Raw genomic sequence first — 17,758 nt, 5'->3', positions numbered from 1 at the left:
TGCGTGCGTGCGTGCGTGCGTGCGTGCGTGCGTGCGTGCGTGCAGTCAATGATTCACTTGCTGCTACGAAAAAATGGATTCCCTAAGTCTCTTGCTCATATAAAACATAATATTATTGTTAATTATTTGCATTGTGTAGATTGTGGTGTATAATAAAGAGGAGTTTGGCCTACTCTCAGAAACAGAAAATAGCCTATCTACACGCTTAAAAGGTGACGCCTTGTGAGATTGTAGATTGGCTATGTTCAGTACACTATTGATTCATGGGTTTATCAGTATATACAATGGGTTTATCTGTATATGCTGTGTGTTTATGGGTAGGCCTATATGCTATGGGTTCATGGTATATGCTGGTATTGGAGAGGGTGTACTTGGTGTACAATTTATTATGGACCGTTTATCCTATATAAATATTCCACAATGCAGCTATTGAATAATTGATATCACTGACTCAATGGCAGACTGGCAGAGTCATAGTCAGCTATAGTGTCAGTCGTGCAGATTTCCGACTTTTTACATTGATGATGGGTTAAAAGTAAAACACAGTTTACCTTGAGAGTTCCAGTTTGGCTTGGCTTGTCCACAGAGGGAGAATGGCGATCTCAGAGTAAAAACAGGTGGATCATGGTTTCTGGGTAACTTCATAAAATCTTGAGCCAAATGAAGTACTGAAGCTTTCAAATCATATTATGCTTAAATGGTTGTTCTTCTCTAGAGGCTAACAGTGACTTTTATGTCTACCCCTGAGAACGTTAGCTCTATTTCTCTGCCAGGCATGAATTATGAATTGAAATGGTCTAAACTCATATAGCTTGTTTTTGTTTGCTTTTTCAGCATACATGGAAAAAGCAAATGTGCAAGAGTTAGCCAAAATATTAGATTCCATCTGTGCTCCCAAGACAAACTTTCTCTACAATTGTCTCAACAAGTTAAATAATACTCCAGTCACATTTCCCTTTTCAGGTAGTTTATCATGAGTGAACTATCTACTATGACATTGATTGATTGATTGCGTTATTAAACTCTTCTGCCCATAGGCATTTGTATAAACCCCAAAACAAAACACTCAATCAGCGATGTTGCAAACCAAACATTGATTAATGTTTTGTAATAATCACAAGCTGAAAACCTGATTTATAGATAAGTGTTTAAGTTCAGTCAAGTGATATTTACAGCCCACAGACACCATCTGAAATAATCTATAGCCCTACAACAGAGACACCGTTACAATATGGAGTTTGCACAAAAAAGCTTTTCGCCCGCTTCTTTACACTTGACTTTACACCCCGTGAAGTGACAATAAAATTGATTCGGATTCTGACAATAATTATCACTGTGCTACAAATGGCCCTTTGGAAAAACCTCCATATTGGGCATACAAGCTCCAAGCTCACATGAACACATCATGGTGCAACTTGTGAGTTTGTAGATTGACTATTCTCTTGGGTGTATACTCACATTCACAGCAAGATCACTAACTAACACAGAACAACATCCACTGAAGAGTAATGGGTTTAATATACTGGCTCAAGTCATGACAAAAACACCAGACCTCAGTGTGAAACACGTTGAAAACTTCAGTTTTAGACTTCAGTGTTTCAACAGGGTATACACCACGCTGCTTTTATAGACATTTTATTAAGTCCAGCCCTGAAACCCATGCAGTCTCTTTCTTGCACTGACAGAAGTCAGCGGTCCACATATTCACGTGGCCAGTGGTGACTGGTCCTTTAATGAGCTGTTGAACTGGAGGCTGTTGATCGATCGAGTCATGCAGTCAACTGTCTCATGTCATTTGAACCATGATCCTCGGATACGACTTAAAATCAATGCTTGCTACTGACCGACGATGGTTATATTTAGAGGCCACGCACGTGTTTCTGAGAACACTGGGGATGCAAGGAGGACGAGGGCCCCACCCTATGATGTATTTGCTGGAGAATCCTACAAGCGCTGACACAATTTGGCTGTGGGGTTAGATATCTTGGCTGAGCAGGGTATGAGAGGAGAATTGGAGAGAGTATGAGAGAGTGAGAGAGTGAGCACTCGGGTGGCACAGAGGTGAAATACCACCCATCATCACAGAGTCTAGGGGTTCGAATTCACTGCAGTGAGTCCGGATGTGTCTGCATGCACAAACTAATTGCCCGTGTTTGGAGGAAGTAAGCATGGCGTGAGGGTCACCTGTCAGCCAGAAGTGGTGAACAATTTAAAATGTAGGCATAAATACTAGGGTTTATTATATGAGTAACACAAAACCCCTTTCACTGGCCTTCAAACCTTAAACAGTAAACACAATATGCACTTGTGTAAATGGTAAACAAGGGTATACACAAGTTAAACACAACTACTACAACACATTTGTCATTGTTGTTTACACAAATCAAAATTGTTCACACTTGTCTCATATGATCTCAATGATAAGCCAGGCTCAGGTGAGTTGATTGTTTGTACCAACAATGAATGGAAACAATCTGAGAGGCAGAGGAAGACATTTTTGTGCCCAGGGTTTTTTGTTTGAGCGTGAGCAGCAGGATCACCAGCAGCAACTAGTGCACGTGGCTTCGGTCAATGTCAACTTGCACTGTAGTGTTCAGATACGCCAGTGTCAAAATCAAGCCGGTAAACCGGTAACGGTAAATCCGGTGCCGGAGATTAGCTGGTAACGGATGGACGGACGGACGGACACACACACACACACACACACACACACACACACACACACACACACACACACACACACACACACACACACACACACACACACACACACACACACACACAGACGGACGGAGTGCAAAACATACTCTCTCCCCATGCCTTCAGCCTGGTGTAGACAAAGAGGGAAAATCTCTCTACAGGCAATATAATTGACTTAGTAGTGACATAGGTATGGAGTGTTGTCAAGGTTGGATCTGGGCTGGCACACCAGACATTTTTTCCAAAGTTGCCTGGCAAGAGACAACATTGCATGCGATGTGTTGTTGAGAAAATGGTTGAATATGTTTCAGAGATGTTTTCATAAGATACTCCTGAAGCATGTGTGCTTCAGGAGTGGAAATAAAGCTAAAGTTATGCTAATTTATATTAATTTCCATATTGCAACATAATTCTGTCAGGTTAGGGCTTGTCTGCTTTTAAGAAAGGAATTTGCAACACCGAACACAAAATCATTCCAATTAGGTTTCCTGCCCTGTCTCCTGAAATATATCACCGTGTTTCCTTACAACCGTATCACTTCTTGGGTTAGGATGGATGTCGTCTTCCCCGAGCTTTGACCCAATCAGCTGAGCATGGAGACAAGAATGTGGCCCCTCTGGCTCTTACAAGGACGCAGTGTAGTAGTGTGTGTGTGTGTGTGCGTGCGTGCGTGCGTGCGTGCGTGCGTTAGAGAGAGAGAGAGAGCTTGAAGATAAAGAATTGGGGTGAATTCACAAAGATGGATGGGGTCGAGGCAGCGGGTAGAATGCCCCAGGCTGGCAGAGGATGAAAGGTGAGGGGGTGATGGGTCAAAACATTGGATATTTCTAGACGGTCCTCCGTGGTTATTGGAAGAGGTAGATCAACTAAGGTCAGTGGGAAAGGAGAGGAGAGGACAGGACTGGAGAGATGGGGAGGGGAGGGGAGAGGAGACCGGAGAGGACTGGAGAGGAGGGGAGGGGAGGGGAGAGGAGAGGAGAGGAGGGGAGAGGAGAGGAGAGGAGAGGAGAGGAGAGGAGAGGAGAGGAGGGGAGGGGACGGGAGAGGACTGAGGGGAGGGGAGGGGAGGGGAGGGGAGAGGAGAGGACTGACAGGAGGGGAGAGGAGAGGAGAGGAGAGGAGACGAGGGGAGACGAGGGGAGGGGAGGGGAGGGGAGGGGAGGGGAGGGGAGGAGCTGACATGTGAATTAATACGACAAATGTGAGATGTCACATGTGATTTTATGGTTACTTGTCTTCCTTTTGTGGACTGCTGGATTTGATGAAAAACGTAATTGCATCTTCTATTGTCTCATATTCTCATATACCGTTGTATTGCTTCTCCTCCACAGCACTAATCACTTCCACATTTACAATGAAGCCTTACCCACAGTGGGAGTGGGGCATGCATGGGAGCAGGTCCTCCACTACAGTCCAAGCCCTTACTGGACACAATGACCACAGGAACATCAAGCTAAGTGATGACATCCCATCTCCGTCCACAGCTGGAGTCGCCGGGGCGAGTCTCTTTGGCTGAGAGCGTGAGTTGTATAATCACCCCACACAGCTCCACGTTAGCAGTCCTACAAGTATGAGGTGCTGGTGAAGTTTAGGGCTGTCAAAATAACTGAGTTAACTGAGTTAATTAATTTGTGAGCTTAATTAGATAAAAAATGTTAACGCAATTAATGCATGCCTAGATGACCCGCCCCATATATCCCATAATCCCCATAGTCATCGCTCTGGTATCTGACGGCTGATAGATCCAAACGAGATGGAAAGAGAAGTCCTATCTAGCCTATTAAAAACACATATCCGCCTGCTGTCATTTATCTTTCCATTCCAACAATATAGAGAAAAACATGTCTATTTTGGACATAGTTTGAATGTTGATTAATCATGATTCATTCATTTTTAAGATCTGATATTAATCTGATTACAATTTGTAATCGTTTGACAGCCCAAGATTGTACATTTTTGTATTTTCAACTGAATGAAAGTGTTGAAAATAAACAACCTGGCTATTCAACAGAGTACAAATTAATGAATCTTTCGTTAACCACATGAACCTATCGTCCCTATTCTGGGCATGATGTTGATTGGTGTTTTTTTTTTTACAAAACGTGTACATGTAGGCCTACATGATCATATACAGTATTTGTACATATCTGTCAAAAGGATAAAACACATGGTCAAAACATGCCAAGTTAACCTTTGCCACAATAAAGACTTCTCAGTTTTTTGACTGATTGAATACTTTATTAAACATTTACGGAAAGTACAGATGTACGGTTTTACCATAATGTTTAAAAAGGATGACACAAAAATCCCAGAGGGCTTGTTTCCATTGTGCTCCTGTATTCTCCAGATTGCTTGAGTGCTCGTATATCTCTTTGTGTCTTCAATATAAATTGGTTGACTGACATCTACATGCACAGTTGTCACAAAAAGGAGGAAAAACCCTCCTTTTTCAAGAGTTTGTTCCAGTTCTCTGCTGCTCCACTGTACAGAGGACTGTACAGAGGACTGTACAGAGGAGCTGCTGGCTGGGACTGTGAGGCCATGTTGTTGTGAAACGCTAGAAACCATCGCCTGCGTGTCCTCGATCCCTGAAGAGTCCCGACTGATGGGGTGGAGAAGCGAGGTCGGAGGAATTTCCGGAAGGATTTACTGCAGTGGCAAGAGATGACATTGTGACACAATGTCACTCACACACACACACACACACACACACACACACACACACACACACACACACACACACACACACACACACACACACACACACACACACACACACACACACACACACACACACACACACACACACACACACACACACACACACACACACACACACACACACACACACACACACACACACACACAGACAGACACAGACAGCTGTCATAGATCACATAGATCACATAGATCAAATTGAGGAAGCTTTGTTTCCATGACGTCCTTGTTGGTTAATTAGTTTGCCACAACAGGGCTGAATGGAGTTTCTGTCTGAGACACTACAATTTTAAAGTGTCACATTTACTCAAAGAATTACCCACATAATAAATAATAATTAGAATGTTCCACTTTCCCTGGCTCCAGACTATAGACCATGACAGTGGACAGCTTCTTGAAGCTTCAGTCTGATAATCAGACTATACATTTGTGCCCCACTCTCTTTATTTATTTTGTCCCTACCTCCCGAACGCAGGGTCACACAGGTATGACAGTGGACCTGGGTGCTGAAAGTGCATCGTTGCTCCAATTAGCATCAAACTGGCCACAAACAATCCAGTCCAGGGGTCTGCCATTACAATAGTCACACCAGGGGCCACATCAGGGCCCCCTGGGTGCCACAGCAGGCACAACGTTGCTCCAATCATTCACAAACACAGCACAAATGCTGTTCAGGAATCTGCCGTGACAATAGTCACACTAAAAATATATATAACAATTGCACACATGTGGGCCACTATAGGCTGGCTATACCTGAGGCTATAGGCCACAGCAGTGTTACAGCATTGTTTGTATTTAAAATGGTCATAACGCTGCGACCAATGCTCTGATCAGTGCAATATAGGACTGGATTTGAAGGTTGCATATAGCGGCCTGGAATTCTTCTGCAAAGTATAAGTAAAGTAAAGTAGCTGGAGTAAAAAGTACAATATTTGCCACTGAAATGTAATGTTACAGTAGAAGTACATGAAAGGATAAAAATGCTCTAATCCAGTGGAAAAGTATGTACAAATCGTACTTAACAGTACTTGAGTCTTAAACCCTACATACTTCATAGATCGGGGGCCCCAAAGGTGCCTATAATTGGTCCAGTTACTGTATAATGCTAGTTTTCCCTCTACACCAATAGCAGAGTTACAAGCCCACAGCAGTGATGCATTGCTGTGACACATGAGCTTGCAGATAAGCTATTTTCTCAGAATGTTCACCTACAGTATTTTGCCAAATGTTCGCCTGACAATCCCTGAATATGGATGCTACTGTATGCTTCATGTGGTTAACGAACACCTAAAGTCTCCATGATTGGACATAGGGAACGTTGAAGTTTCATGCTTAATTGTGAAAACTTACTGTAAATGAATGGGTTGTGGCGATTTACAGTAAGTCAGCGCTGTGCGGTACAGTTGTCATAAACTTGAGGTTTCCTGTTGGGTTTTGTGTCAATAATTTATTCATTTTAGGTCAAGATCATCAAGTTTTAAGGGCTGTATATGGATTTGGATTCCCGGCAGACCGGAGGGGGACATGTCATGAGCTAAAAGCTTTCAAATCATCTTGAATTGAGATGAGTGATCTTTAAGGCTTAGGCTTTACATGCGGTTTAGGCCAATTATTGTCAACTATTTGGTCAGGACCCAGAAGACAAAGTCATGTGATGTTCTGACAGTATAGGGTTGAAGATAAGAAGAAGAAAAAGAAAAAAAGATTAATTAGAGAATCAAATTGTGTTATCTATCATATCGAGTCCTGACTTAATCATGGCCAGTGCAACATTGTGTGACTCAGACGTAAGTTATCTCATTAAGATCATCTTGACTTCATTTGTGAGACAGTTGGAGAGAGTGGTCTCAGTGGTTTAGGAGAAGTGGGCTCCCGCTGGCTCCCAGTGAGCAGGAAGGATGAAGGAGGATTACAAGGTCAGTAACTCTCTGTCAGTGGCTGCTAAGCCCTGACCCTGTAGTGGAGGTCATCTGTCGAGGGTCAGTCAGTCAGTCCCACAGTCGAGTCGAGACTAGAGCCTGCTTCCTATCAGGTTCACTTTGTCCGGACGAAGTCTTCTGTTGTCAAGCGAAAACCCAATAACCCGTTCTTTCTCCTATTTATCCTTGTCTTTGGTTAGAAAAACAACGAAGCCTCCATCTGGCCCAACTCTTAGGTCAAGGGGTTCCCAAACCTTTTATGTGCCAATGGCCCCCAAATAGCCATAGGCTGGCTGTGGCCCCCTATTGCGAAACAAAAATATGAAAATAGTCAATCTACAAGCTCCTACAGCTTGGGCCCCATGTTTGCTGTTTTTCACGCTGTTCATAACTTTAGTGCTCTATAAATAAAATAGTTAGGCATACACTAATGTCCTGTTCATATATGGCACGGCATTTCTTTCTCCTTTTCCATTTATTATCTCCTTATAGTCATTAACTCATTATGCCAATTCCCAAGTCCCCCATAGTCCCACCCTAGAGGGTGTAGACCTCATCTCCATTCTCCACCACAGCTGCTTCTTTTCACCGAGAGGACATTTTCACTGCATGGGGAGGAACACCCTATCCAGTTCTGCTCCCTGCGACCTAAAATGTGGTGACAGAGATCACTCTCCCTGCCCGGCGTCCCACCCTTGAATACAACCAAATGTGTTCTTTAGAACGCCCGGCCAAGCGGGAGTCACTATGGAACATTCGACCCGGAAAGTGGGAGACTGATTTTGACAGCTAAATATTCCGACAGCTTTAATACAGGAATAATGTATGAGGTATTATATGGTCGCGTTCCTGACAAAATGATCTTTGCATAATTTCAACTGTACATCCATGATGACATAAATAATACGTAATACGTTTACATTATTAGCTTATGTAAAGACAACTCCTTCTCTCAAAATGGGCTGACCAAACCAGAGAGTATAAGTGATGTAAGAAGCATTGCTTATAATTAACATAATGTTTCTAGACAGCTGGTGAATGATTGTTGTTGGCGAAGGATGGATTTACTCCCTTTATATGTTTGTGCTCGCTGGCATATGTTTTGGGATTATGTGTTATATTAATAGACGCCTGCTTTGGTTATGGAAATGCAAGTAACGATGGGAGTAGGTTTAATTTCATTTTGTCATTTTTTTCCCTCTCATGTCTGTCTGTCTGTCTGTCTGTCTGTCTGTCTGTCTGTCTGTCTGTCTGTCTGTCTGTCTGTCTGTCTCTTTCTCTCGCTCCCACCCACTCTCTTTATCTTTGAGTTATTTGCAGAGTTCAGAGCCAGTGTGATTGACTGGGAAGGCTCTGGAAAAAACAACGGTAACTCTCAACTCGATCTCTTTGTGTCCTGTCCTGTTGCTCTCTCTCTCTCTCTCTCTCTCTCTCTCTCTCTCTCTCTCTCTCCCTCTCTCTCTCTCACACACACACACCACACACACACACACACACACACACACACACACACACACACACACACACACACACACACACACACACACACACACACACACACACACACACACACACACCCTCTTTCCATCACACACATTCCCTCACACACACGCCCACACCATGGATCTGCGTGTGTCGGCGTCACAACGTGTCTTTGGTTCCTCAGACAGTTGAAGATGCTCTTGTGGGAGTTGTGCTTGTCCCTGGTCCTCTGGGTTCTTCCAGTCAGAAGTCGACCCTCCACCAACATCCAGATCACCCACGGTGAGTAGCACTCTGCCTGACGCCATATGGGGAGAACCAGCTTCGGTTCAGTTCACGGGGGGAGAGATCGAGATGAGCTCAGAGAATCCAGAGCCGTTCTGGGGCTGCCTGCCAGGCTGTGGACTGTGGAGAGTGCAGGAGTTGCTTGCTGGGGCTCAGTCGGAGCTATAGTACAGCACCGGAGCACCAAATGTACCCATTAGGGTCTGTAACTCAGAGAGTTACAGACCCTTAGGGATCCATTTGGTTCCATATTAACACTGAGGAGTATATAGGGACTGAACATGACGTTTATCCTGCTTATAAGGGTGTATGACTACTTAGACGTGCTTAGATGATGGTCTCAGTTCACATTTTTGACACTCAAAGTTCCAAATTTCTTGGGTATTGAATTCCAGAGGACATTAAATACTATTCTCTGTTATCAAAGGCACGTCCTGTGTACATGTGTTGCACTTATATCCCTGCCGACTGAGTCTATTTTTGGTCCAGCTGGTCAGTCATTTGGAATGCGGCTGGCAGAGTTTGAAGGCTTCCACGTCCAGGTGAACATATAGTATTATTAAGTAGTCATCTGGAGTGCATTTGAAAGCTACCGGGTATGGTTCCGCATTAAAGCCACGCAAGAACGTCTGCCACCGCTGCCTCCGACACGCTCTCGCACTCGCCGCTTTGATATGGACAATATGGCATGCGTTAGAAGAAGAATCATTAAAAGATATTGCCTTATAGTTTTGAGACGCTGGAGTATTTCAGCCATATATCATGTCTGTTCGGCGTCTGAAAAAGTATGCAAGATGTCTAGGTTGTAAGGGAACACCACCTAAGAAGACACAATGCACATGATGTGAGTGTGTTAAATCTGCAGCGAAATGAATAATCCCGATTTTTACCGCCGCGACCCAAAGTCACATCATCAGCCTCTGTGAACGAAGAAACCACTCTCAGAAATCAACACGGCTCAACGCAAACATAATCTGTACATCAATAAACAACGCTTTAATACACTTTGTCGTGTTCCTCCTCAGCCCTCCCTCTGCAGCTGCCAGACTCGCCTCCCCCGGCGTTGTGTCCACTGTTCTGGACCGAGTTGGAGGGGAACTGCTACCGCTTTTTCCCACTCAACAGGACCTGGGCTGAAGCTGACCTGTACTGCTCAGAGTTCTCCAATGGCTTCAAGTCAGCCAAGCTCGCCTCCATACACAGGTTGGGACAATACGCATGAATGAATGCCTGAATGATTACAAGAACGCTCTCCCACAAAACATGTTCGTCGAGTTCCCAGAGCCTAATCCGGTAACTAAAACGGTCGTCACCAAAAATGTCTCAACGTAACCTCAGTAAAACTATGCGTAAACCTAACCTTATTCCTAAACGTAACCTCAGTAAAACTATATGCCTACTAAACCTAACCTTATTGCTAAACATAATCTCAGAAAAAATATGCCTAACCCTAGCATTATTCCTATACCCTTAACCTTGGTAAAACAAATACAAGAATACAAGAACCACTGGGTGATGTGCACGTGGTCCGCGGGAAAAATCGGGGCAAGCGTTCCGGTTACCGCCTGAATGCACACACACACAAACACACACACACACACACACACACACACACACACACACACACACACACACACACACACACACACACACACACACACACACACACACACACACACACACACACACACAAACACACACACACACACACAAACACACACACACACACTGCAGTTCTTGGGAACACAGATAAAACTCTCCGACAGTGTTCATTTATCCATTTGTAAGTTGGAGTTAAAGGACCACTTCACCACTTTTCAACCTATCTTCATAAAATAGGTCCTCACTAATACTTGTGATAAAATGGCACTATTTCTTTCTATTCAGTCTGTGTCTCATAGGAGGGCTGTGGGCAGTTCAGAGACCCGTCCACCAGTGACATCATCGATGGGGAATACAAGCTAATAGAAACTGCAGGCTTTCTATTCCTGAAAAGTTGCAATGCGAAAATGGAAGCCATTGTTCTCACGATAATACAAATCTAAAAATGTTTGTAAAAAAATCGTGTTTAAAAAAAAATCTGCCTAACGATGATGTCACTGGTGGACGGGTCTCTGAACTGCCCACAGCCCTCGTATGAGACACAGACCGAGTAGAAAAAAATGGTGCCATTTTATCATGATTATTAGTGAGGACCTATTATATGAAGATAGGTTGAAAAGTGGTCCTTTAAGGTAACAATTTACGGTGCAGCAGTACACTTCAAAGGAACACTTACCAACGTGATGGCCCTCAGGCAGCAGAGACAGCCAGCCCAGAAGCACACCTGGTTTCTGCAGGCCTAGTTAGAGGGTGAAGCAGGTCAGCTGCTATCATCAGGGCCTAAAGGAGCTGTAAATATAGACCTGCATCTGACAAATCAGCAGTCATGGGCGGCGGCGGTGGCTCAGGGGTATAGAGTGGCTGGATGGTAACCGCAAGGTTCCCAGTTCGAACCCGGGCTCTCCCAGAGTTAGTGTCGAAGTGTCCCTGAGCAAGACACTGAACCCCTAATTGCTACCGATGTGCTGGTTGGTGCCTTGCATGGTTTCCGCCGCCATTGGTGTGTGAATGTGTGTGTGAATGGGTGAATGTAATGCACAATCTATGTAAAGCGCCTTGGATAAAGGCTATAAAAATGCACCATTTATGGTTGAGAAGGGTCTTTTTCCAAATATAACCCTAAAACAGTGGTTTTCAACCAGCGGTCCGGGGACCACTGCAGTGGTCCTTGAGGGGGTTCCAGGTGGTCCCGCAGCTAAATGATGTTGGTAACCAAATGGACCCTTAAGCCCTAACCACACCAAAGGGTCACCATGCAACTCCTTGGGTCATTTCACTCAAAGGGCCATTTGGTTCCATTAGTACACTCCACGAGTTATGGCATCCTTGAAATCAAATGGTTTGAGACTCCTTGGGTCCAAACGCTAAAACAGTCTTGACCATTTGGTTTGGTTTGGGCCATTGAATTCCATGTGTTGAATCACTAGGGTCAACATGGGTCAACGTGCAACAAGACATATCACACCGCAGGGACAACGCTAAAACCACCTTGACCCTTTGGTGTGGTTAGGGCTTTATAGATCTTTAACTCTTGAGAGTGTAAAATGAAATCATTTTACGCTCTCAAGGGTTCAATTATTGTTAAAAATCTGCATCACTTCATTTACAAGAAGTCTACACAATTAGAGAATGTAGAAGATTTATTTTGGTCCGTGGATCAAATGCCAAATAAATAATGGGCCTTGATATGAAAACCACTGTTCTAAGGGGCTTTTCTTTGATTCTAGCAGTGGTGGAAGAAGTACTCAAATGTTTTACTCAAGAAAAAAATATCAATACCACAATGTAGAAATACTCTGTTATGGGTAAAAGTCTAGTATTCATTGTACAGAATATGTCCCATTTCAAGGTTTCAAAATGTTTGAACGTCTTTTCAAAATTGCAGATCTACAAGGTCACAACTTGTCGATACGCGATGCGTTGTACAGTAAAGCTGGTAGATCTGCAAAGTACAGTATGTGGCCTACCGTAGGGCTGGAGTGGTTAATATGTTTTGTAATAATAATAATCAAAATCTACAAAGTAACCAGTAACTAAAGTTGTCAAATAATTGTAGTGGAGTAAAAGTACAATGTTTTTAGGCGTACAAGTGCGAGGTTGGGGACATTATGGACAATAATTGCAGACAATGACATTCTATGACAATGACAAACTTGCTGTCGCCTATTTGGTCGACAGATTTGTTTGGACAAGCTGCTGTTCTTGTGATAGGCTATTCTCCTGCATGTTATAATGAAGGGACATTGAAAACCTCATCTCCTGAAATGAAATCATGGCGCCTATATTGACACTGTGAGGGAAAAAACTAAAACGATATTTTTGTATTCCAAGAAATGCTCTGCTATGTTTTTGTATTGTATATTTAAATGCATATGCCCAATTACCCATAATACAAAATTTGCTCGCATTATTAGTAAGCCCTGCATAATTTAGTTAATAAAGTTTATTTATTTTATATTTAAGTACAATGTTTGCCTTATTGAGATCTACTGCTACTAGATTTTTAACTGCACAAAATAATGTCTCAAAATACTATCTCAAAATTAATTTACTTTTTGAGAAATCCAATGCTGCTTGCTTTACCATAAATAATGTTGAGCTAATTTGTCAGGCATCTATTATTAAATATTAGGCTACATTAAAGATTGTCTGCGGACCACATGACTGCATTTATTTAATTTTCTTTCTGTCACTGTAACAGATCAAGCACTATTTTTAGCAGTCTGATGACTGCCATGCAGGCTAGTACATGTAATACTTCCAAATATAAGGACATTACAGGCCTGGCTGTCTAACATCAAAGCTCCGATCAAGGATATTACATTTAAAATGCACTGCATGAAAACATACAGTAGTAGTATGTATTGTATTATGATAGAACACAGTAAAATCACCAGTGTATTAATCAATTTGTGAATCAGAGTGTGTACAAGCGTAACCGGTCCGCTCGACCCCAGCAGTTCTTGTATTCTTCATGTATTTGTTTCACTGAGGTAATTACGTTTAGGAATAAGGTTGGGTTTAGCCATATTTTTACTGAGGTTATGTTTAGGAATAAGGTTGGGTTTAGCCATAGTTTTACTGAGGTTATGTTTAAGAATAAGGTTGGGTTTAGCCATAGTTTTACTGAGGTTATGTTTAGGAATAAGGTTGGGTTTAGCCATAGTTTTACTGAGGTTATGTTTAGGAATAAGGTTGGGTTTATGCATAGTTTTACTGAGGTTATGTTTAAGAATAAGGTTGGATTTAGCCATAGTTTTACTGAGGTAATGTTTAGGAATAAGGTTGGGTTTAGGCATAGTTTTACTGAGGTAATGTTTAGGAATATGGTTGGGTTTAGGCATAGTTTTACTGAGGTAATGTTTAGGAATATGGTTGGGTTTAGCCATAGTTTTACTGAGGTTATGTTTAGGAATAAGGTTGGGTTTAGCCATAGTTTTACTGAGGTTATGTTTAGGAATAAGGTTAGGTTTAGGCATATAGTTTTACTGAGGTTATGTTTAGGAATAAGGTTAGGTTTAGCCATAGTTTGAGGTATATGTTTAGGAATAAGGTTGGGTTTAGCCATAGTTTTACTGAGGTTATGTTTAGGAATAAGGTTAGGTTTAGGCCTAGTTTGAGGTGTATGTTTAGGAATAAGGTTGGGTTTAGGCATAGTTTTACTGAGGTCACGTTTAGGAATACCTGGTGACGCCGACCATTTCGAGCTTGCCGGATTTGACCCAGGGCGAGCGAGCATGCTTTGGGGCGAGTGTTCTTGTGTACAATTATACCCATAAGGGTTAATTTGGTACATGTGTACAATCTCTCAGTACTTGTTTGGACTTGCACTGTTTTTTTGTATTATTCCAGTGGGGTGCGAGGTACTTGGCGTGCATCCTCTTAGGGTACCTTGTCTAAATGGACTCTTAAGAAGCTTGCCCAAGTTTTTCAAACAAACACCAAAACTGCCGCTGTATAACAAGATGTGTGCACATTTTCACATGTGTTCACTTGTGTTCATTCATTCCATCATAGATCTGAAGTCAGCTCAAGTCAAATAATAAATGTGTGTTTGTGTTTGTGTGTCGCTCAGCTGGGAGGAGAACGTGTTTGTGTACGACCTGGTCAACAGCCGTATACCTGGCATCCCCACTGACATCTGGATAGGCTTGCACGATCGCAGACAGGTAACGCACGCACGCACGCACGCACGCACGCACGCACGCACGCACACCTGTCTGCTACAATGACTAGACTAGAGGTATAGTAACAAGAGGAGAGGGGGGGGGGGGGGGGGGGGGGGTGAGTGAGGGGATTAGCGTTGTCATGGGCTCTCAGAATTCCAAGCAGCTCCCCTGCTGATAGTTGGGGTTTTTTTGTCTCTGAGTGTATTATCTGAGGGGCAAACAGTACAGTACAGTACGTGTCCTCCTCTGTCCACAGGAGGGCAGTCTGGAGTGGACGGACGGCAGTCACTATGAGTACAGTTACTGGGACGGCAACCAGCCTGACGACGGAATCCACCGCATCCCCCAGGATGAGGACTGTGTGGAGATCTGGTTCAGACAGAACAGCGGTGAGACACGCACGCACGCAGACACACATGCACGGCTGCACGCACATGCACAGACGCACGCGCACGCACACACACACACACACACACACACACACACACACACACACACACACACACACACACACACACACACACACACACACACACACACACACACACACACACACACACACACACACACACACACACACACACACACACACACACACACACAGTGGTGCAAATTGTGAGCTTATAGATCTGCTGTTTTCAAAATATTGAAAACTTGTGAATGGAACCTTCTGCTTAAGTAGGCCTACTACTTTCTACTTTTGGAGCTTTAAGTGCATTTTGATACGAATACTTTTGTACTTTTACTCAAGTTAAATTTGGAATTCCAGACTTTGACTTGTAATGACAGAGTGTAGTAGTAGGCCTATTGACTTTTACTAATTCAATCATTTGATAACTTTTTTCACCACTGCAGTGGCTGCACGCGCACACACACACACACACACACACACACACACACACACACACACACACACACACACACACACACACACACACACACACACACACACACACACACACACACACACACACACACACACACACACACACACCTGTTGACAATTGTATTATTTGGTCATCCCTGGCATCATAACCTCCCACCACAGCCCACAGGCCCTTTCTTTGGTGCGCTTGACATGGAAACAATTACCTTCCTACATGGTGATGTGCGTGCGTGTGTGTGTGTGTGTGTGTGTGTGTGTGTGTGTGTGTGTGTGTGTGTGTGTGTGTGTGTGTAGTTGGCTCTGAAAGACGCACAAAGACATCATACACACGCTGTGAAATCTCCCAGTGTTAATTTAATAGAAAAAAACAGAACAAAAAGAAAAACAATATTTATCCCATTCTGGCACTGTGGATTTTGTTCGTGTTCATACCGTAAACGTCATTGCGTCATGCGTGCGTGTGTATTCTGTTCTTTTGCAGCACTGAGATCCTGGAATGACAACAGTTGTGACAGAGCCTTCCCCTTCGTGTGCAAGATCCCTACACTGGATAACTAGCCCTCTCTCCTAACACATGCACGCGCACACACGCACAAACAGCACACACACACACACACACACACACACACGCACACATACGCACGCACACGCACACACGCACGCACCAACAGCACGCACGCACGCACACACTGAATGCTATTTTAAATTGATTTCAAATTAGCCCAGCAGGATGTGACAGTTCTCGTATATTACCCAATTTCTTCCCCTCTCCCTCAGACAACCACAAACAAGCTGTGATGATTAATGCCCCCCCCCCCCTCCCCCGTTAACTTCCCTCAATATTCTCTAGCAGCAAATTAAGATGCATTTATATTATGTTAACAGTGTCGCCTGCCAAAAAGAACTTTTCAGGCTAACAACACTGAACACATCAAATTGTATTCAAATGTCCATTTGGTGCCCGACACAAGACAGAACAGTGTTAATTTTGTTGACTAAGACTAAGAGACTAAAAAAAACAAGATTGGAAATTTTGTCTACTAAGACTAGACCAAGACAAATTTCAGATGACTACGGACTAAAACTAAATATTGTGTTATTGTCTAAATCAGAATTTGCTCTCAAAATTAACACTGCGACAAAGTATAAATCAGGCTTAATCACGTAAACCCAATCCCTTCTGTTGACCGGGGGGGTCCCCCTCGGAGGTCTACTCGGTCCCCTTCTCTTTTCCCACTGTACACAATCTCTTCGCCGAGAATAGCTGATCAGATCTGGTGCAAATGTTCGCGGGTTATGGTTATGGTTACGGTTGTTCTATACTTCCCCGGCATCTCATGAGTCATGTATCATGTTTGGATGTACGTAGTCGCTGATATTATCATGTTGATATTATGTTTTAAGTTAAAGTCATTTATGTTTTAAACGAGGCCCGCCAGGAACATAGGAATATAGACACGTAGAATAGCGTAGCGTGCCACACCCGGAAAAGCCGTTTTAACAGCGATGTATTCATTAATGCATGTTTTAATACGATCGTATCGAAATCTACCGTTCGTTAGCTTTGTTATGTTTCTGAGCCAATGGCCGCGGCCATTTTGAAGATGCGCGCGCATCCACTTACATTGCCTGCTCTGTTTTCAGACGGCTGTATCTCACAGAAGCGACATTGCAGGGGTCGCTTTGTCCCAGACAAGCGTTTTCAACGGCCTGTAGCAGGCGCTGTGATACTCGCGGTCCACTTTTTCCACCACCGACCGAGAGAACAAGCACCAGCTTCGTCAACACACACGGAATGGTTTCATAGTAAAATGCGATTACGGATATTTGGCTCTTCAAAGTAAGTGTCACGCGCGATAAAACCCTGGCAGGACGCGACGGAGGGATTAAATAATGGTAGCGGTAAATGGGTTAATAAACAGTAAATACGGTACTTTTATGGGTGTGAGATTTGAAGTGTAAGCAAGTTATAACTGGATAGAAATGTGGTGGACGTT

General features: G+C 43.4%; 1 protein-coding gene across 1 annotated transcript; it reads left to right on the top strand.

Annotated features, from left to right (window-relative positions):
* Positions 1-8,960: 8,960 nt before the first annotated feature.
* Positions 8,961-16,359, top strand: clec19a (C-type lectin domain containing 19A). The gene is made up of 5 exons (XM_079520978.1): positions 8,961-9,101; positions 10,130-10,307; positions 14,782-14,875; positions 15,132-15,264; positions 16,243-16,359. The coding sequence occupies exons 1-5, from the start codon at positions 9,014-9,016 to the stop codon at positions 16,317-16,319; spliced, it is 570 nt and encodes a 189-aa protein (XP_079377104.1). The 5' UTR covers positions 8,961-9,013; the 3' UTR covers positions 16,320-16,359.
* Positions 16,360-17,758: the final 1,399 nt, after the last annotated feature.

Source organism: Electrona antarctica (genome assembly GCF_951216825.1).
Source record: "Electrona antarctica genome assembly, chromosome: 14".
Taxonomy (NCBI): Eukaryota; Metazoa; Chordata; class Actinopteri; order Myctophiformes; family Myctophidae; genus Electrona; species Electrona antarctica.
The sequence above is the reverse complement of the archived record's forward strand: the minus strand, read 5'-3'. Positions and strand labels throughout refer to the sequence as shown.